General features: G+C 63.0%; 1 protein-coding gene across 11 annotated transcripts in view; it reads left to right on the top strand.

Annotated features, from left to right (window-relative positions):
* The window catches only part of AGRN (agrin), a 33771-nt gene that overhangs the window by 6954 nt on the left and 6718 nt on the right, over positions 1-20099 (top strand). For 6 of the 11 annotated variants that reach the window (XM_019658502.1, XM_019658497.1, XM_019658501.1 and 3 more), the window contains exons 3-24: positions 7715-7762; positions 12366-12581; positions 12668-12892; positions 12969-13193; positions 13354-13560; positions 14517-14735; positions 14808-15002; positions 15092-15292; positions 15375-15523; positions 15600-15705; positions 16398-16514; positions 16597-16761; positions 16951-17094; positions 17201-17325; positions 17400-17505; positions 17593-17925; positions 18006-18143; positions 18559-18686; positions 18800-18914; positions 19005-19124; positions 19240-19593; positions 19847-20039. In XM_019658502.1, the coding sequence (XP_019514047.1) occupies positions 7715-7762; positions 12366-12581; positions 12668-12892; positions 12969-13193; positions 13354-13560; positions 14517-14735; positions 14808-15002; positions 15092-15292; positions 15375-15523; positions 15600-15705; positions 16398-16514; positions 16597-16761; positions 16951-17094; positions 17201-17325; positions 17400-17505; positions 17593-17925; positions 18006-18143; positions 18559-18686; positions 18800-18914; positions 19005-19124; positions 19240-19593; positions 19847-20039 (3829 nt within the window). Of the gene's footprint in view, positions 1-6557; positions 7157-7714; positions 7763-12365; positions 12582-12667; positions 12893-12968; positions 13194-13353; positions 13561-13610; positions 14019-14516; positions 14736-14807; positions 15003-15091; positions 15293-15374; positions 15524-15599; positions 15706-16397; positions 16515-16596; positions 16762-16950; positions 17095-17200; positions 17326-17399; positions 17506-17592; positions 17926-18005; positions 18144-18558; positions 18687-18799; positions 18915-19004; positions 19125-19239; positions 19594-19846; positions 20040-20099 lie in introns of those variants that run through there. The other 5 variants (XM_019658505.1, XM_019658506.1, XM_019658504.1 and 2 more) reach the window with 3 other exon arrangements.

The following is a 20099-nucleotide window of genomic DNA, read 5'->3' as shown; positions in this document are numbered from 1 at the left end:
CCCCCCCCGCAAAGCCTGTCCCCTCATCACTGCAGGAGGGTGGAAAACAGCTGGAGAAACAGGCTCCTCCCACCGCAGTCCTTCGCCTCCACCTGTGGAACCCAGGCCAGCGACACCCCCCAACAAGTTCAATCCTTGCCCAGAGGCCTGGGGAAGGGGAAAATGGACTTCCTGCCCTGCCTGCCCGGCTCTAGCATCTCCCTCCCCACTGGGATAGAGGAGCCATGGTTCGCCCTGCGGCCTGACTGGGGTAGGGGCTGCAGGCACAGTTGTCACAGTAGTACTAGTGGCACTTGACACCCCAGAGTCCCAGGAAGTGCCTGCCTCTCATCATTGAGAAAAAGGAGGCTCAGAAAATCAGATGGCACCCGAGTGACATTACCCCATGACAAAGATGCATCTCAGCTGAGGAGGGCACCGGTGCTCAGGAGGGGTCATGTTCGAGCTCAGGCTGTGGCTGGGACCTGGACGGGGTGAACTAGGCCTCCAGTGGGACCTCTCCCCCCAGAGCAGATCCTGAGAACTTCCGCTGAGGAAGGCCCCTGCCGGGGCTGGGGGCTGCTTATGCTGGAAGTGGCCCTTCCTGGCCACTCTCACACTCCTCCCATGGAGCCGCGCTGGGCTGGAAAGTGGAGAGGGGGAGCTCTGTCCTCAGCGGGCTGTTTCCTCACTGTGTGGTCTGCACGCATGTGTGTGTGTGTGTAGCAGCCTCACATGTGCTGATTTGTACACATGAGGATCCGGGTGAGAGCCCCAGCTAGTGGCCTGTGCTTACCTGGGTTCAGTGAGGGCTGGGGCCCTGCAGGTGCTCTGACAGTCTAGTAAGGGGTGACCTTTGCTTGTGTGTCAGGGACTTGGGACAGAGCTCCAGCCTCTGTTCCCTGTGGGTCCTGGCCTTCCTTGCTCTGGGTTGTCCCGTCTCCTGCCTGCTGCTCCAGTGTCCCGCTGAGCCCCCTGTGCCTGGCAAAGGGTGGGCACCTCCTCCTGCAGGCCCTGCCTCTGGAAGTGACCACAGTGGTTTCACAGTGCTGGAGATGAAAGGGCTGTGGTGAGGACAGGAGAGAGTCCCTGAGGGCCACTTGGGTTCACTGTCCCTTCATGTGCCAGTTTGTCACAGGGCTCTGGGGGTGGCAGAGCAGTTAGGTAGTCAGGCCAGGCCATTCAGGAGGGGGTGGTCTGTCGCTGGACTCAGGTGGGCCTGAGCCTTTTTTGCTCCTCTCCTTATCCCCCTTCAGTTGCCTGCATGGCGTGCTGGGAGCAGGCAGCCTGGTGTGGCTGTGGGCACCTGCCCCTGTGCCCACAGATGGGAGGCTCCAGTGAACATCTGGCCTGACTTTGGCGGGTTCTGACCCACCAGTGGGGAGGGGATTTGGGCCCTCTTCTCTTCCTGGAGGGGGAGGCCCTGGGGTCCATTCATAAGATTCATTCATTGGTTCCTCCTCACCCATACATCCCTTCACGGCCCAGCAGCAGACCCTCACAGGGCCATTGGAAGGGCCGTGCTAAGGCTTTGGGGTGCTTCCCAAGGAGGCCAGATGTGTGCTGTGTGTCGAAGGGGGAAGCTGCAGGAAGGGCATTTGGGTGGAAAAGACAGCATGTGAGGCTGGGTGGGTACGGGGAGCAGCTGGTGGCCCTGTTAGGGTAGCTCGGGTGAGGGCTGGGAGAAAGCAGGGGAGGGCGGGGGGGCTGGAAGCCCACAGTCAGCCCCATGACCGCCTGGGTGGGAGAGTGAACCTTCCTGAGTGGAGCCTTCCCACGTGACAAGTGGCAGGCACCTGGCACCTGCGCTGTTCTCCTGGCATCCGTTCTCCCCCGGGACAGGTTCCCCCTCACCCTGGCTGCCTCCAGAGTCTCTGTCCTGCGTCTCTTTCCATCTCTGCAGCTCTCTTCTCTCTGGTCTCTGTCTGCGCCTTTGTTCTCTGCACCAGTGAGTGTCTGTCTGCGACTGCTTTTCATCCTGACATCCAACTGGCTACCAACTCAGACTTTGGGCCTGGGCTCTGGATCCCCTATTGCCCCCCGTGGTGCCCAGCTCCACACAGCTGTCCTCAGCAGGGACACAGGGTCTCCCCACTCACAGGCACTGACCACACCTGGGCACCACCCTGGCTCCCCCAGCTTTCTCCTTCCTCCTGGAGATGGCTGCAAGAGGTGGGCTTGGGGCTGTCCTGGTGAGGAGGGACCGAAGGCGTGGCTCAGCCTCGCATCCCTTTCTCTTCTCCAGGTGCCTGCTGTCTCTCTCCTGTTTAGCTGGCTCCCCCTAGTGGCTGCGGCGGGTGTCCTGGCAGGTGTCCAGCTCCCTCCCTCGCTCCCCAGGCCTGAGGATCTGCCCACTGGCTCCTCCTGGCTTCCTGTAGCCTCCTGCTTGTTCTCACCTGGGCCTCTGTAGTTGCCTCTGCCTGAGGGCTCTTCCTCCAGATCGGTGCAGACCCCTCTCCCCATCCCTCAGGTCTCTGCAGATGTCACCCCTCAGACCCTCCAACCTGGTGCCCCCTCTGCCAGTGTAACCTCCCTGAGGGCGGAGAGCTAATCTGACTCAGGATACACCTCTCGAATTTAGATCAGGTCAGGGAGGGAGGGAGAGAGGGAGGGGCCCTGGGCACAGATGAGCAAAGAGCGATGCTGAGTAATGAGTTAGGGAGCTGTGCGGCAGCTGCCTTTGCAGCCCGCAGTTCTGAGAGCCAGCCATGCTAAGCCCATTCCCAAAACTCATTTAATCCCACCACCCGGCAGTGTGGGCTAACTGGCGGAAGTGTGGGTGGGTACAGAGCCAGACATGGGCACCTCCTGGCTTCACCTGAGGCTGCGATCTGGGAACTGGGCTGGATGCCACCTCCTTCCCAGAGGCTGGCTGTTATCCAGCAGCGACATCCCGCTGTGAAACGCCCATTGTCTGCTAAGACCGAGGGGGAGGGGACTGCCGTAGCCTGAGACAGGAGGCCAGGGGCTTGGGGAGGGGGCTCCTCTGCCCGGTTCTGTTTCCCCTCCCCCATCGAGGCTGCCAGGCACCTGTGACTCTGAGCGGCCGGCAGCCAGCGCTCGATGCTGCGTGCCGGGCTCGTGGAGATGGCGCTGGCCGGGTGAGGCCTCGGCACTAGCGGTGCGTGTGCGCATGTGCGGTGCCCCGCCCCCACCCCATCCTTTGGGAAGGAGCTGGGCCCCAATCCCAATGGAGTGAGCCAGGGGTCATCTGCATGAGAAAGGGGCCAGCAGGTTGCCCGTGGGCTGGACTCTCCAGGTGCCATTTCCTGACCTCAGGGCCAGAGATGTACCTGGAGGTGTCCAACCGGAGCCTGCGTGTGTGCACACGTGTGTACGTGTTGTGTGGGTGAGGAACAAACCTTATGTTACATGAAGATGAGTGTGTGGGATGCCCAGTGTGTATGCACACAGCTGTGTGTGTGAGACACCCAGTTCCTGTGCAAACTTGAGTGGGTGTACGTGTGTGTCTGCATGCGTGACACTGAAGGACCGAATGTGTGTACACGTGTGTTGCAGTTGCATGCTGATGTGTGTAAGCCCAGAGACCAGGGGCTAACTCCTGGATCAGAGTATCGTCTGTTCATTCCTAGGGCATAAGCCTGTCTGGGCTGGTCAGGGCTGAATGATTTTGAGTCTGATGATCCCAAAATAGCTCTGGTAGCCTGAGTTCCCCTCCCAGAGGCTGGGTCTGGGGCCTCAATGGCCCTTTGTCTCCCTGAAGGCGGCCAGCCCCTGTTGGGGGCTCCGACTCAGACTGGGACTGGGAGGGACCAGGCTGCAGGCCGGTTCCCCTCCCAGGCCCTGCGTGTAGGCCCTAAGCTCCACCCAGTATTGGCTGGGTTGGCCAGGCCCCTCACCACGTGAGCATCTGAAGGCCAGCCCATTTGTGGGCAGATCCCGGGGTCTGTGCGAGGGCGAGGCCTCCCCTGCCAGCCCCCACTCCCGGCTCCCACTGATCCCTAGAGTTACTGCTCCCACACCCTGGTTCCTGCAGAGCGCCCCACCCCCATGATGTCCCTCCGTTGCAGTGGCAGGAGCAGACGGGTGTGTCCCCTGTAGGCACAGGGCACACCTGGGGTTTCACCCCTGGCACTGTCAGAGGGGCCCTCTCTGAACCAAGGGATGCGGACTGCAGTCTTGGAGGGCTGCAATGAGGAGTTATATGGGAAGGTGTGAGAACCGCCATGCCGTGAGAGAAAAAGTCAGACCCTGCCCGGGGTGCTCCCGGTCCAGGGCGGTGCCTGGGGAGCCACAGGCACTATCAGTGTGGTGTGGGCAGTGCCAAGGTCCATTGAGGTGAGGGGGGTGAGAGGCTCCCCTGAGAAGAGGGTGACGCGGCCAGGGGCCAGGGTCGCCAAGTGGCTTGATGGATTGCTTCTCTGGGCACATAGTGACACAGGGTGGGGGAACCACTTTGTTTATTGGCTTTTCCTGCAAGGTTTCATTAGAACCTCAGGTTCCAGGGCTCCAAGAGGTTTGAAGACCTCTGCCATGGGTGCTGGGGGCCCTGATGGGAGGGCTGACCCCGTGTGGGATTTGGCACTAGTGTGCCTGGCCAAGGGATGGAAAAGTCAAGGGAGACGGACCTGGCGGAACTGGGCGCTGGCTGGCAGGGGCTGCCTGGCTCTGGAAGGTTGTGTGTGTGTGTGTGTGTGTGTGTGTGTGTGTGTGTGTGTGTGTGTGTGTGTGGAGGAGCCCGCCTGACCAGGAGGGAGTGACCAGGGCCATGTTTGTGAAGCAGCTGGACACCTGGTAGGGTGGAGTAACCTTGGGGAGGGTTCAATTGAGGCACAGAGATGGCTGTTGATGCTCTAGGGTGGTGCCACTACCAATGGGTAGAGAGTTGGGGTAGCACCAGGAAGGATCTGGGCCAGGGCCAGGGCAGAGGAACCCCAGATCTGGAGGGAGGGACTCTAGGGAGGTGGATGTGCACAATGCTTTCCCAAGGTGGGCCAAGATTAGGCCTAAGAGTAACCAGGGGTGGCACTGGTGGCAGTAGCAGTTTGGCCGAAAGGGGACCCGCTGACAGACAGCAAACACAAAACCCCTCCCAAAGCCTGACTGCAGGGTGTGTGAGGTGGAGGGAGGTGCAATTAAAGTTTTTTTCAGCTGGAGTGGGGAGTTGGTCAGCTGCCGTTGAAGGAACTGACCCCCATGAGAAGAGGGTCCCTCCTGTCCTGGAGGCTGTGCTTCCTCTCCCTCTCCCCAGAAAGGGCTGGAGGACGCTAGGAGGGGCAGGTGGTGGAGGTCGTTGGGCGTGCACGGCCTGTGACCAGGTCCAGTATGGAGGGGGCCACTTAGGGGTCCCTCCCACATGACTGCAGGCGGTGAAGGGAATGTGTTGGTCATGGAGATTGTCACCATGGTATCCTTGCCACGGAGGGAGGGACGGGACACGACACGGTCCCCCCAATCAGGCAGGGAGCTGTGGACCTGACGGTCCCGGGTAGGGTTGGGGAAGGGGGTGTCCTCAGGGGGCGGATGTGGAACGTTCTGACTGCGTCCCCGCCCTGCTGTGACGTCACGGCCCTGATGTTCGCGGGGCGGCCTCTGCGGGGCGCTCTAGACAGGGGACCACACCCGGAGTCCCGCGGCTATTTGCATAACACTTATTTACAAGTAACTCATTTGCATGTTCCTCTCACCGCCACTTCCGGGAAAAGAGTTGGGTGGTGTGCGAGTGGTTTGAGGGGTTGCTGTCCATTCTTAGGAAGGGATGGGCCCATCATGCCACCCCCCACCTTCGGCATTCGACTCAGCCCACTTTCCACCTGTGTGTATGTAGGCCCCCCCCCCCGCCCACACACACTGCCACGGTGGGGCCAGCAGAAGCAAAGACACGCACAGGCACACACGGTGATGACACGCAGACAGTAGCCCAGAACCGGGTCCCCGGTGCAGGCCTGAGCCCCGCTGCGGGTACCCAGACCCTCAGGCACAGCACAGCACAGCCCATCCAGGTGGGAGTGGGAGAGGACCCGGACGCAGCCGCAGCTCCTAGCCCTGCCAGTCCCTGTTCCCGCCGCACTCTTACCCCCTTCACCCCAGCACTGCCCGCCCAGCACCTGCCTCCTCTCCAGCCCCAGCTCCCGTTCTCCCCTCATCCGCCCCTGCCCAAGCTCCTGTTCCTTTCACATCCCCGCTCCTACCTCCTGCCGCTCCCCAGCGCCCCCAGCCCCTGCCGCTGCCCCGCCTGACCCTGCGTTCCCTTTTGTGCCGCCGTCCTCTGTCCCCATCGCCGGATCCCTCCTGCGCCGCGCGAGCCGCGACTCCCCGCGGATGCCGGGGGTCCCTGGAGGCGTCTTCCTTTGTCTCTGCTCCCCGCCCTCCCTCCGCGGCGCCCCTCGCTCCTCACTCACCGCCTCGGCCCCGGAGAGGGCGAGGGGAGCCGGCGCTGCGGCTGGAGGCGGGAGCCGGGAGCCCGAAGCCGCGGCGCGGCGCTTCCCCGGCCTGCTCTTTATTCTCTCCCCTCTGGCGCGCGCGCTGCTCCAGCTGCCATCACCGTCCCCGCCTCTGCCGGGGACTGGAGCAGCCGGGACCCTCCGCGCGCTCGCCCCGCCGCGCCTCCCTACCGAGTCCCGAGTGAGGGGCAGCCGGCCGCTGGTCCCCTCGGACCGGCCTTTGCAGGGTAGCCTGGCTGCGGGGCTCCCAGCGGCTCCAGGAAGACTGAGCTCGCCAGCGTCCTGCAGAGATCTGCTGGCGCCTCTGGCCCAGGCCCGGACGCCTGGACAGGTTGCGGACAGCGCGGGTGGCTGCTGGCCCTCAGTTCCTGATCCGCCTGCCTTTGAGCCCACATTTCAAAGGCATTTCTGCTCCTGAGAGCTCTGCACTCCTCCCAGCATGAGCCTGGAGGGCTGTGGAGGGGGCCTGGCACCCCTGGCATGCCACTGCAGCTGAACTTTGAGAACATAGCTGTGGTCAGCTGTCCCAGGGTTCCAGAATGGGGGGCGTAGCCCCAGAGAGGCCTAAGGGTGCCCCATGAGGACCGCACACCCTGAAAGAGTGGAGGCTGAGGAGCCCGGGGCCATGCCTCCACTGCTGCTGACGCAGGACCCCGGGCAGCAGCGCGGGGTCTCCCTGCTGGTGCGCTATTTCATGATCCCCTGCAACGTCTGCCTGATCCTGCTGGCCACGTCCACGCTGGGCTTCGCTGTGCTGCTCTTCCTCAACAATTGTACGTGGCTGCGGGCGTGGCCACCCTGGGCCAGGCCCAAGTGACCCTGCCTCTGCTGGCTGAGCTCCCCCTACTTCAGCTGCCAAGGATTGGGGGAAAGGCAGGGACACGGAGAGGCCACCAGCTGGGATACAGCTCAGATGGGCCACCTGCATCTTCTAGAGTCAGGATGGGCCATTCTGTGGGCCCCTGGAAGCCTGTCCTTGGGCTCATGGGGGGCTGGCCCTCATCCTGAGCTGCAGAAACAACTTTCTTCGGGAGTGGGGACTTTGACAGGGTTGGAAACTGGGCTCTTCTAGGGAATAGGTGGCTGCCCACACCTGCCGCTGGGGCCCCACCTCACAGGTGTGAGGCTCTGACGGTGCAGCTGGAGGGGCAGAGAAGAGCAAAGGCCTGTGCCTTTGTCTGTCCCAGGGGCCTCGCCAGTGCTCAGGGCTCAGGGGAGGGCAGGGGAAGGGATGTGGGCAGGCAGAGGTGACCCCTCCAGGTTGGGCAAAGGGACAGGCTATGGAAGAACATGCTCAGAGGGGCCTAACTTTGTCGATTTTTTTTTTCCAGACAAACCTGGGACTCACTTCACACCAGCACCCCCGACACCTCCAGATGGTAAGTGTATGCACTGGTGACAGACTGAGCTTGGGAGTTTGTGCCTGGAGAGTCAGGGACCATTTTGGGGTTGTGTGCACCTCACATGTTAGGTGTATCTGGAGCAGGCATGAAGATGGACGAGGGAGCCTGGGTTCCCTTCTGGGGAGTCCACAGTGGTGGAGAGCAGAGGGAGTGTGGGGTCTGGAGTCCCTGGGCCTGGCAGGGGCCTGACTGCCAGCTATCACATGTGAGTGTGGATTGACTTCTCTGGGCCTCAGCCTCCTTGGCCACAAAATTGGGAGTAAATCCTGGAGCCCACAGGTTGTGAGATGGGTCAGACAATGTATGCAAAGGGGTGGGGGTTTCAGCAGGACCAACGGCAGCTGTCCGGGGAGGCACTGGAGGGCCTGTCCGTGGGGCTGAGCAGACTGGGGCTGGCTTTCTTGACCCCCTGTGTGGGTGGGGCCTGGGCTCCCTGCGGGCCTGCCAGTGTGTGACCAAGCTAATGTGAGAGGGGTAGAGAGAGCTGTTAGTGCTGTTGGGGTGGCCTGGGGTCTCTTTGGGGGAGGGGAGCCCCTAGGTTAGCTCTCAATACCTAAGCTCCTGCTGGATGTGTGCCCGCCCAAGTTCATGGAGTCAGGTATAGAGGGCTGTGCGTACTTGGGCTGAGCCGTGGGAGGAGGCAGGTCTGCACTGGGCGGGGGGCCGGGCGGGGGGCTGTGTCATCCATAGGCCGTGGGCAAGATTTTCAGATTGGTCTTAGTGGGAGGACGCTCTCCCCTCTCCCGTCGTCCTCAGCCTCCTCTCCTGAAGCCTGACAGGCTGCTGTGTGTCCTTTCCTTCACACAAACACTGACATTCTGCAGAGGGCCCCATGCCCACGCTCCGATCCTATTGCACACTCGGGGACAGCTACACGCCAGGGACATCGTCATCCCTTCCAGGCACACACACCACACATTTGTGGCCACTGGCAGGGCTTGGGGTGTCCACTGCATCCCCCAACCCACCTGAGAGCTAGAGGGGAGCTAAATATAACCTCTCCAGCGGTGGCTATAAAAAGCCATTGCCGCCGCCCGCATCGGGCATCGTGAGGGGCCTTGGACATACAAGAAGCGAGACTGGGAAGCTGAGTGGCCAAAGGGGGGCTCCTGCAGGACATTGAGCTGGGGTGGGCATGGAAGTGCCAGGGGCACGCAGGAGCACGCAGCACACCTGCACCTGTGAGGGGCAGTTTGAATGATGATCAAGAGCTAACAGGTGTGCCTGGCACACAGCATGGCTGTTACAGCGAGCTGTGCCTGTACGTGTGTATGCATGTATGTGTGTGATCGCACCTGTCTGCATGCGGTCTCTGCTTGTGGGCATTGCATGTCTAATCAGGAAACTCGTCTTGAGTGTTTATGGTCCCCTCGTCCCGTGGGGGAGCAGAGGTGTGAACGGAGCAGCCCTCACCTCGCCTAACAGCCTGAGCGTGGCCTAGGAGAAGCTGTTTCAGCGTGTACGGGGGCCAGGCCCATTATGCTCCAAACCTTAGCTTTGCCTGAATCACATCACCGAGTGCCACAGCTGCCCTGGGAACTGGGACACTGCCCCTCAGGAACTGTCGCTCTGGGTGGGAGTCTGTGCTGGGGCCTCAGCTCGAGGGCCCCCAGAGGCACCCTGGCCCCTCCTTGGCCCTCAGCCACCTCTAGTTTAATTGTTGGTCCCAAGGCACCTGTCTCGATCCTGTGGTCTGCTGCCCCGGCCCCTTGCTTTCCAGGCCATTCTCTCACACCCACACCAGTGCCCAGCTTTGTTCGTCACCTGTCTCCCCAGGTCTCTGTCTTCAGGGACAAAGCGGATCCCTGGGCTGTGGAGGATGGAGCAGGTCTTGGTGGGTGAGGGACATGCTGGTCATCCAGGAGTAGCTGTCCTTGGCTAAGGGGTTGGGACCTTGGCAGGGGTCTGGCTGGACCAAGGTGACCAGCGGGAGAGAGGCCTGAGCCCAAGGGCATAGATGCAGCAGCTGGCCAAGGAGCCTACGGTACAATGAGGTGACCAGGTCCTTGGCCGTGGGGTCAGGACCCTGAAAAAGACCTTGGTCCAGTTGATCAGCCAGCTGGACATTAGCAAGTGTCAGTGGTTTGGGCCTGGGAGTGCCGGGGGCCTTGGTGAGGGAGGGCCGAATGTGCGAGGGAGGCCAAGGAAGATGAAAGAGAAGAGGGGGCATGGTGGGCATGGTGGGAGTTTGGTTAGAACCAGGGCAGAGGGGCGGCTGAGCTGAGGACATTTCGTGGTAGCTGACACCACACAGATGCATGCTGCGGACCCTTCAAGCGTTTGCAGACATTGGCCCATTTAACCCACAACCCTGGGAGCTAGGCCTCATTGTCCGCTTCCACAGAAGGAGATACTGAGGCATGGCGGCCAAATGCAGACCTGGGGGCAGGCTCTGATGAAGGATCTGAGGTGGGGGGAGTACAGGGCTGTGGTGGCCAAAAGGGAGCATAGGTGGTTTGTAGCAACTTCAGGCTGGGGCGACCGTTCTGGCCTCAGCCAGGCTCTTGCTCAGTCAGCCTGTGTGGGGTGGGGTGGGGACAGGGACGCCCCAGCAGACACGTAGGAGCCCGGGGTGGGCTATTGCCATGGTAATGGGGAGCTCCAGGTCTCTGTGCTCCCTGCCTGCCCTCCTCAAAATTGAGGGTGCTTCCTTTTGCCCCACTTCCTGAGTCTGCTGGAAGGTGATGGTGGGAGCCAGCTCCAGCCCCCATAATTTATTAATGATAATAGGATCCAATTAAACATTTTTTTTAATATAGTAAATGCTTTTTTTTTTTTTAAGTTTTTTTTTTATTGGTGAATTGGGGGGATGGGAACAGTGCTGGGGAATTGGGGGAAGGGGACAGACAAGTTGCTGTCGTTTTGTTCTTCAGTCTAGTTGTGGAGGATGTTGCTTCACTGGCCCAAGTTGGCACCATCATTGCGCCTCTTCCCGGGTGAGGCAGATCAGTCGCCGGCTTCTGGACGGCCGCTCACTGCAGCTGCTGGCTGCTCACGTCGGCTGCTGGCTACACACAGCAGCCCATGGCAACCCACTGCCACAGGGGCTGCAGCCTATGCCGTCGCCGGCGACTCACGGCAGCCCAGCTCCAGGTTGAGCTTTAAACATTTATTTTTAATGGGCCCACCCACCCGTGGACATGCATTCCTGGGTAGGGGTCCCTAGAAGTCAGCCTCCCCCCCCCCTGCCCCTGAACCCAGGAGGGGCTGTCCTTGACAGTTTCCCCCCTGTCTTCATTCCTGCACTCGGTGGGACCATGGTCCCTCACCAGTGGCCACATCCTTGGGCTGCTGCAGGTTCAGTGGTAGGATGTATGCTGGGCACACGCAGCTCTCAGCTGTGAAGTTAAGAACTAAAACGTTTAAAGAAAGAAATGACAGGTCTGCAGAGCCCCTGCGCTGGATCTCTCTGAAGGGGTGGCAGTTGAGTGTGAGGGGGTGAGGACATTTACTGAGGTGGGGAGGAAGAGGCGTGTGGGTGCCCGAGGGGCCCAGGGAGAGATGCCAGCAAGGCTGGGGAGGCCTGGGAGGGCTGGAGGACCAGGGGTCTCGGAAGGAGGGCCACACGGAGCATGGGCCTGGGTGGGGGGTGGCTTGAGGGGGTGGAAAGTGAGGGTGAGCAGAGGCAAGGTGCACTTGGGGGCAGGCCCAGGGGTGGGCAGCTGCCAGAGAAGCAGGGGGCTGAGATGTGGGAAGATAGGGTGGGGGCACTGGTTTCCTGGCCTGAGCCAGAGGGTGGAGCAGGTGACCTGACCTCAGATCCCACACACGCTTCCCCCCAGCTGTGTGACCTCAGGCCTTCCAAGAAAGGCAGGAGAGCTGGTCTATGGGAAAGTGGCAGGGATCAGGTGTGGTGGTGGGCACTGTAGGGCCAGGGCTGGGCAGGGTGGATCACCTGTCAGGTGAGGGCCTTTGATTCTCATGTGGGGAGTGGGGTCCTGAGCAAAACCGAGGCAACGATGACCTGTGACTTAGTAGCGTTAGTCTCCAGCTTTGTGGGGGGTTCCACTGAGGTGGATCAGGAGATGTCCCCCACAGTTGGGGCTGTCATTTAAAAAATATTGACTAGGTATTTCGTCACCTGAAAGAATTTTTTCGGGGGAAGAGGGTTGTAACCCAGTGCATGCAGACGTGGCAAGCCACATGCACGTTCTGGCCATTGTGCCAAAATGGAGGGTATTTAAAGAAGGGAAAAGGGAAGTTGGAACCATAGTTTTATTGTAAACGAAGTTAGAACCCCAGAGTTCTATTATGAAGGAACTTGGAACCACAGAGTTCTTTCTGTAGGGTTCTCCATGAACTTCCATGAGCCCAGTTCCTCCCATAGACCCCTTCATCACGTGACAGCCCAGCTCATCTTCATCAGGGCTATGGGGCCGAGGGCAGAGAAGGCTCTATCATGAGGAATGGCAGGCTGCTGGGGCGCCCTGCGGTGGGCAGCGTTTGAGAGGGGAGGGCCAGCCCTGTGAGCAGACACGAGTGTGTGTCCGTGGCCATGACGGGAGCTCCATGAACGACCTGTGTGCGCTGCAGCGTCTGGGCCGTGGGCTCTGACCTCCCCTCCCCTGTCCTACCCCAGCTTGCCGAGGAATGCTGTGTGGCTTTGGCGCCGTGTGTGAGCCCAGTGCCCACGGCCCAGGCCGAGCCGCCTGCGTGTGCAGGAAGCGTGCCTGCCCTCGCGTGGTGGCGCCAGTGTGCGGCTCTGACGCCTCCACCTACAGCAACGAGTGTGAGCTGCAGCGGGCACAGTGCAGCCAGCAGCGGCGCATACGCCTGCTCAGCCGTGGGCCCTGTGGTGAGTGCTGCCTGGCAGGCGGGGGCTGGCAGGTGGCACAGGGAGGAGGGGGTGGCCCCTGTGACCCCACCCTGCCCCTCCCACAGGATCCCGGGACCCCTGCTCCAATGTGACCTGCAGCTTTGGCAGCACCTGTGCGCCCTCGGCCGACGGACAGACAGCCACGTGCCTGTGTCCTGCAACCTGCCGGGATGCCCCGCAGGGCCCAGTGTGCGGCAGTGACGGCGCCGACTATCCCAGCGAGTGCCAGCTCCTGCGTCGTGCCTGTGCCCGCCAGGAGAACATCTTCAAGAAGTTCGATGGCCCTTGTGGTGAGTGCTGCCCCGTGCACACTGCGTGGCCTCTGTTCACCAGCGACGCCCTGACCTCCGGCCTTTTGCCCTTCAGATCCCTGCCAAGGCGCCCTCAGCGACCCCAGTCGCCTCTGCCGCGTGAACCCACGCACTCGGCGCCCAGAGATGCTCCTTAGGCCAGAGAGCTGCGCTGCCCGGCGGGCGCCAGTGTGTGGGGACGATGGTGTCACCTACGACAACGACTGTATCATGGGACGCACGGGGGCTGCCCGCGGCCTGCTCCTCCAGAAAGTGCGCTCTGGCCAGTGCCAGCCTAGAGGTGTGCGGCTCCCGGGGGCAGGCCCCACCCTGCCTGTGCCCGCCCTGCCCTGCATGCCCTGGGGTCCCTCCTCACCACCCCGTGCCCATGGATCCCCTGCATGTCCCAGGTTTGGGCTGGCATGGCACTCTGGCCTCTCTGATGTCCTTGCCACCCCCAGACCAGTGCCCAGACCAGTGCAGGTTCAATGCCGTGTGCCTGTCCCGCCGAGGCCGCCCCCGCTGCTCCTGTGACCGCATCACCTGTGACGGGGCCTACAGACCCGTGTGTGCCCACGATGGGCACACATACGACAATGACTGCTGGCGCCAGCAGGCCGAGTGTCAGCAGCAGCGTGCCATCCCTGCCAAGCACCAGGGCCCGTGTGGTGAGCACTGTGTGTGTGGTCCATGCCTGGAGCGGCTGGTCCTACATTGATCCCTGCCACCCATCATCACATGCCATCTTCATCCCGAGTCATGCTCCTCTTGGGGTCACTCTGGGGAGGCCTGGCAGGGCTATGGTCTGTCAGTGGGCTCTGGGGTGGTGGAATCTATCAGGAGGGCGGCTGGAGCACCTGCGGGGAAGTGAGGCAGAGGCGGGGGTTCTTGCACAGGCTCCCTGCAGCCCTCTGGGTCCCCAAAGAGGCAGGGTCTCAGCTGTGCTTTGGCCAGCAGAGGGTGGGGCTCTGTGTTCTGCCCACCTCCAACTCTGTCAGTCGGTCTGTCCATCTTTCTGGTCTGTCCTCTGTCCTTCCTTCCCTCTTGGCTCCTCCTCTTGTGTCTTCCAGCCTGACCTACTGGCAGGATGAGGTACCGCGCCTCCGCCAGGAGCCCGCAGCCCGAGGTCTGCCCCCAGCGCGGCAGGGGGAGGGGGGTGGCTCGCTGCTGCCTGGCCTTGTGGTCCTCAGAGCAAGTGGACAGACACCTCCTCCCCCATGCTGCCCTGGGTGTGACTCTGGGTTGCAGACCCTTCCTACTCATGGAGAGAGAGCCCCCCACGCATGCATAGGGGTCCCAGGGTTGCCGGTGGTCAGGGGTCAGTGGCCTGGGTGGGCTGGGCAAACCTGGCCCTCGTACCACCCACTGTGGGCAGTCAGAAAGCTCCTGTCTTGGGGGCAGCCCCACCCCATACTCGTGCAGGGGGCTGGGACCGTCTGAGTCTGTGTCCTTGTGCATGTCTGTCATGTATCTGTCCCTTTCTCTGCTGTGTCCTGTGCGTCTGGCCCTCTGGTCCACCCTTCGTCTGCCATCCCCACCCTGGGAGAGGGTCTGCTGCGTGGGGCTGGGGCTTTGTGCTTAAGCCTAGGGAGGTGGGGCCGCTGAGTGATCATGTTCTCCCCAGACCAGCCCCGGTCCCCCTGCCTTGGGGTGCAGTGCCCGTTTGGGGCAGCGTGTGCTGTGAAGAATGGGAACGCCGAGTGCGTGTGCCAGCAGGCGTGCTCAGGCCTCTATGATCCTGTGTGTGGCAGCGATGGTGTCACGTACGGCAGCACTTGCGAACTGGAGGCCACAGCCTGTGCCCTTGGGCAGGAGATCCGGGTGGCTCGCAGAGGACCCTGTGGTCAGTAGTGGGCAAGTGGGTCTTACTGGGGGGTAGGTCCGGGTCACCATGGTGATGACGCCTCCTCCCCAGACCGCTGTGGGCAGTGCCGCTTTGGAGCCCTGTGCGAGGCTGAGACTGGGCGCTGTGTGTGCCCCTCTGAGTGCGTGGCCTTGGCCCAGCCCGTGTGCGGCTCTGACGGGCACACGTATGGCAGTGAGTGTGAGCTGCACGTCCACGCCTGCACACACCAGATCAGCCTGCATGTGGCCTCGGCTGGACCTTGCCGTGAGTGGGGTTGTGGGGGTGGGGGGGCTGTGGTCCAGTGTGTCCACAGCTGGGGTCCGCTGACCCTGGCCTGACTCCGCCCTCTGTAGACACCTGTGGAGACACGGTGTGTGCCTTCGGGGCAGTGTGCTTGGCGGGGCAGTGTGTCTGCCCCCGGTGTGAGCGCCCCCCACCTGGCCCCGTGTGTGGCAGCGACGGTGTCACCTACCCCAGTGCATGCGAGCTACGTGAGGCTGCCTGCCAGCAACAGACACAGATCGAGGAGGCCCGGGTGGGGCCCTGTGAGCAGGGTAGGCTCGGGGCGACTGGTGCGGTCTGCTGGGCGCCAGCGTGGCCCAGGACCCCTCGGGTGAGCCGGCCCCCTTCCCACAGCCGAGTGCGGCTCAGGGGGCTCCGGGTCCGGAGAGGACAGCGAGTGTGAGCAGGAGCTGTGTCGGCAGCGCGGTGGCGTCTGGGATGAGGACTCAGAGGACGGGCCATGTGTGTGCGATTTCAGCTGCCAGGGTGTCCTGAGAAACCCGGTAAGGCCCTGCCCTTCTCTGGCTCTGGGCAGCAGTGGGGAAGGACACTGACCCACACTGACCCCCCCCCTCCCAGGTGTGTGGCTCAGACGGGGTCACCTATGGCACAGAGTGCGAGCTGAAGAAGGCCCGCTGTGAGGCGCGGGCGGAGCTGTACGTGGCAGCTCAGGGAGCCTGCCGAGGTGAGCGGGCGCAGGGCATCTGGGCGCCGTGTGCAGTAGCCTGTGTCTGTGTGTGCAGCAGGGGCGAGGCTTGTGGGTGTCACGTGTGTGAATATATGCAGTGTGTGGACTTGTGTGTCACTGTCGGTCAGTGGGTGTGCACCTACTGTGCGCCAGGCTGGGTGGACTCGTGTCACTGTCAGCGAGTGTGTTCCCACTGTGCGCCAGGCTGGGCCAAGGTGCCAGGGAAGCAGCAGTGAGTCAGCGAGGCCCACCCTCTGGCACTTCCTCTCGTGGGGAGATGGGTGGTGATTCAGTCCGTGGCATGTTTATTATACCTTCACATGTGCACAAGTGCATGCGTGCACGGGTATGTGTGAACGTGTGTGGTTCTGGAGGAATGTGGGGGAATGTGTGTCCCCACACGTCTTCGTGTGTGTATGCCAGTTTGCAGAGACACTAATCTGGCTGTACTCTGTGTACAGGGCTGCTTGCCTGTGATCTTTGAGTGTTCTGTGTGTGCCTGGTCCTGCGTGTCCAGGCATGTTCTTGTATGTGTGGGACCCTCGGCTGTGACCCGAGCCTCAGTTTCCCAGCCCCAGTGGAAGCTGCAGCATTGGGGGGGAGGGGGGCGGGCTGACGGCAGTGGCCGAGGAGACAAGGTGGGATGGCCAGGCCCAGGGAAGCCTCTGAAGCCCCGCCCCTCTCTGCAGGCCCCACCTTGGCCCCAGTGCCACCTGCGGTTCCCCTGCACTGCACCCAGACCCCCTACGGCTGCTGCCAGGATAACATCACTGCTGCCCGGGGTGTGGGCCTCGCTGGCTGCCCCAGTGAGTACCTGAGCTCGGCCCTGACCCCTAGCCAGGCAGAGCTTGGCAGCTGCAGTAACCCTGTCCTGCTGTGGACCCGCAGGCTTGTGCCAGTGCAATGCACACGGCTCCTACAGTGGCAGCTGTGACCCGGCCACAGGCCAGTGTTCCTGCCGCCCCGGTGTGGGCGGCCTCAAGTGTGACCGCTGTGAGCCCGGCTTCTGGAACTTCCGTGGCATCGTCACCGATGGCCGGAGTGGCTGCACCCGTGAGTGACAGAACCCACGGTCGGTCCCCAGCTGAGCACTCCCACCTGTTCACCCTGTCACCGATCCCCTTGACAAGCCCCTACTCAGGCCCTGGCCTAGCCCACACCTGGCAGGACTGGACCAGGCTCTGGGGCCAGTGGGGAAACTGGGCACAGACCTCAGCATGCCCCCAACCCTGGTCCCCTCAGCCTGCAGCTGTGACCCCCGAGGTGCTGTGAGGGACGACTGTGAGCAGATGACCGGGCTATGCTCCTGTAAGCCTGGCGTGGCTGGACCCAAGTGTGGCCAGTGTCCAGACGGCCGTGCCTTGGGCCCTGCTGGCTGTGAGACAGGTGAGGGCCAGGCCTGGTGCTGACGGGGGACTCCCTGTGCTGGGGGCAGGGTTGTCATGGGGGCCAGGCCTCCTGAGCCAGCGGGGTCTCCTCTGTCTGTGCCCAGATTCCTCGGCACCAAAGACCTGTGCTGAGATGCGCTGTGAGTTTGGGGCATCCTGCGTGGAGGAGGCTGGCTCCGCCCACTGCGTGTGCTCAACACCCACCTGCCCTGGGGCCAATGCTACGAAGGTGAGGAGCGGAGCGTATGGAGGGTGGGGAGGGTGGGGAGGGGCTCCCCCCAGCATCCTTGCCGTGTGCCCCAGGTCTGTGGGTCAGATGGAGTCACCTACGGCAACGAGTGTCAGCTGAGGACCATCGCCTGCCGCCAAGGCCGGAACATCTCTATCCAGAGCCTCGGCCCGTGCCAGGGTGAGGCCTGCCCCACCCCCAGGACTGACCAGGAAGGCCTGACCCCACCCTGACTCGGCACCCACCCGGACTCTCCTCTCCTCACAGAGGCTGTGGTCCCCGGTGCCCACCCCACATCTGTGTCTGTGGCCACCTCGGCAAGCAACTTGAGGGAGGCACTGCTGCCCCCGCCCAGCGCCCTCCCCCTGGCTCCCAGCAGTACCGTCCGCAGCCGACCCACCCCCCGCCCCTCGTCACAACCTTGGACCACTGCCAGCATCCCCCGGGCCACCCGGAGGCCTGTGCTGACCATGCCCCCCACAGCGCCCCCCGTAGCAGCTAGCCTCGCCACGTCTGCCTTTGGTGAATCTGGCAGCGCTGATGGGAGCGGTGATGAAGAGCTGAGTGGGGACATGGAGGCCAGTGGGGCCGGCTCAGGGGGTGAGCATGGGCTCAGGGATGTGGGGCGCAGAGCCCAGGAGGGATGCACCTGGGGCCGGGCTCAGACTGTACCTCCGCAGGACTTGAGCCCCCTGAGGGCGGCAGTGCTGTGACCCCTGGGCAACCCATTGAGAGGGCTTCCTGCTACAACTCACCTTTGGGCTGCTGCTCGGATGGCAAGACGCCCTTGCTGGATGCTGAGGGCTCCAGCTGTCCTGGTGAGTGGGTGGCCGGGGACTGGTTGGAGTGTGAGCAGGGGCCTGGACGGGCCAGGGATGCTGTGTCTCCTCCCAGGAAGCTGCCTGCCCAGCAGGTGGGCACCTGGGGTGTGGTGTCGCGTTTCGTACATGCGTGTGCGTGATGGTGGGGATTCGGCATACTCACGCACACGTGTGGGTGCCTAGGACCCTGCAGCTAACCTGTCTTTCCCGTTGCAAGCCAGCCCGGGGCACTGCTCCAAGGAGTCTGCCTGGTAACTGATGCCAGCCCTGCCCCTGGCTCCCCACTAACCTCATGACCATCTGACTAACTGCCACCTGTCTGCACCCATGTGGCTTATTGCTGGGGCCTGTGCCAGTGGCCAGCCCCGAGGCTGGGCCAGTGCCAGGCACCTCACTGCCCCCTCCCCCACAGCCACCAAGGCATTCCAGGGTGTGCTGGAGCTTGAGGGGGTCGAGGGGCAGGAGCTGTTCTACACACCTGAGATGGCCGACCCCAAGTCAGAGCTGTTTGGGGAGACAGCCAGGAGCATCGAGAGTGCGGTGAGTGTGGCGTGTGGGGAGGGGCGCAGCTCACCAGCTACCTTCCTCCCAGGATAGACCCAGGGAAGGCTGGTGGTAGCCGCCGAGCCCTCATCCACCCTCATTGCTCACAGCTGGAGGACCTCTTCCGGAACTCAGACGTTAAGAAGGACTTCTGGAGTGTCCGTCTGCGGGACTTGGGGCCTGGCAGCTCAGTCCGGGCCATTGTGGACGTGCACTTTGATCCCAGTGAGCCGTCCACCCTATCCCTCCCAGGAGGTGGGGGTGGGAGGGTGGCTGCATGGGACTCCGCTGTGCTCAGTGCCTCCTCCTCTGCAGCCACAACCTTCAGGGCACCCGATGTGGGCCGGGCCCTGCTCCGGCAGATCCAGGCTTCCAGGCGCCGGTCCCTGGGGATAAGGCGGCCCCCGCAGGAGCACGTGCGCTTCATGGACTTTGGTGAGCATTGGTCTGGTCTGGCCTTGTCCACCGCTGGCCGGTCCCCCCCACTGCTACCCTGCACCCCCACCCTCCCGGTGCCCTGCGGGGACCCTGACAGTTCCCCTACCCTTAGACTGGTTTCCTGCATTCTTCACTGGAGCCACCACAGGAGCCACCCCTGCCGCGGCCATGGCCAGAGCCACCACCACTGTGCCGCCTTCTGCTGTGACCCTTCGGGCCCTCTACCCCATTCACACAAGCCGGCCTGTCAGCAGGACCACAGCCCCCCCCACCACACGCCGGCCCCCAACCACTGCCCCCAGTCGTGTGCCTGGACGCTGGCCCCTGCGCCCAGGCACCCAGCAGCCCCCGAGGCCCTGTGACTCCCAGCCCTGCCTCCATGGGGGAACCTGCCAGGACCAGGACTCAGGTGGAGACTTCACCTGCAGCTGCCCAGCTGGCAGGGGGGGCACGGTCTGTGAGAACGGTAAGGGTCATCCATGCTGGAGAGGAGCAGGAAGGGTGATGGGGACAAGGGTTTGGGGTGAGACCCAGCCAACTAGGGAAAGTGGGGCTGGAATGAAGGGGGAGCAGGTTGGGGAGAGGCGCGGGTTGGACTCCCACACCCTGAGCTGGGGACGGCGGGGGCAGGGAGCCAGGGTTGTGGGGGTTCGGGCTGGAGGGTAGAGCCCTTGAGGCCTGGCCCGCCCACCTGCAGCCGGTCCCTCCCTGTCTCACAGTCCTGCGCCGCTCCGTGCCGGCCTTCAGGGGCCGGTCCTTCCTGGCCTTCCCCACCCTCCGCGCCTACCACACGCTGCGCCTGGCGCTGGAGTTCCGCTCGCTAGAGCCGCATGGGCTGCTGCTTTACAACGGCAACGCGAGGGGCAAGGACTTCCTGGCCCTGGCGCTACTGGGGGGCCACGTGCAGCTCAGGTGGGCGCGGGGGCGGGGCGCGGGCTGGGGCGCGGGCCAAGGCCAGGTGGGGGCGGGGCT

Source organism: Hipposideros armiger, unplaced genomic scaffold (genome assembly GCF_001890085.2).
Source record: "Hipposideros armiger isolate ML-2016 unplaced genomic scaffold, ASM189008v1 scaffold_284, whole genome shotgun sequence".
NCBI classification, from domain to species: domain Eukaryota; kingdom Metazoa; phylum Chordata; class Mammalia; order Chiroptera; family Hipposideridae; genus Hipposideros; species Hipposideros armiger.
The sequence above is the reverse complement of the archived record's forward strand: the minus strand, read 5'-3'. Positions and strand labels throughout refer to the sequence as shown.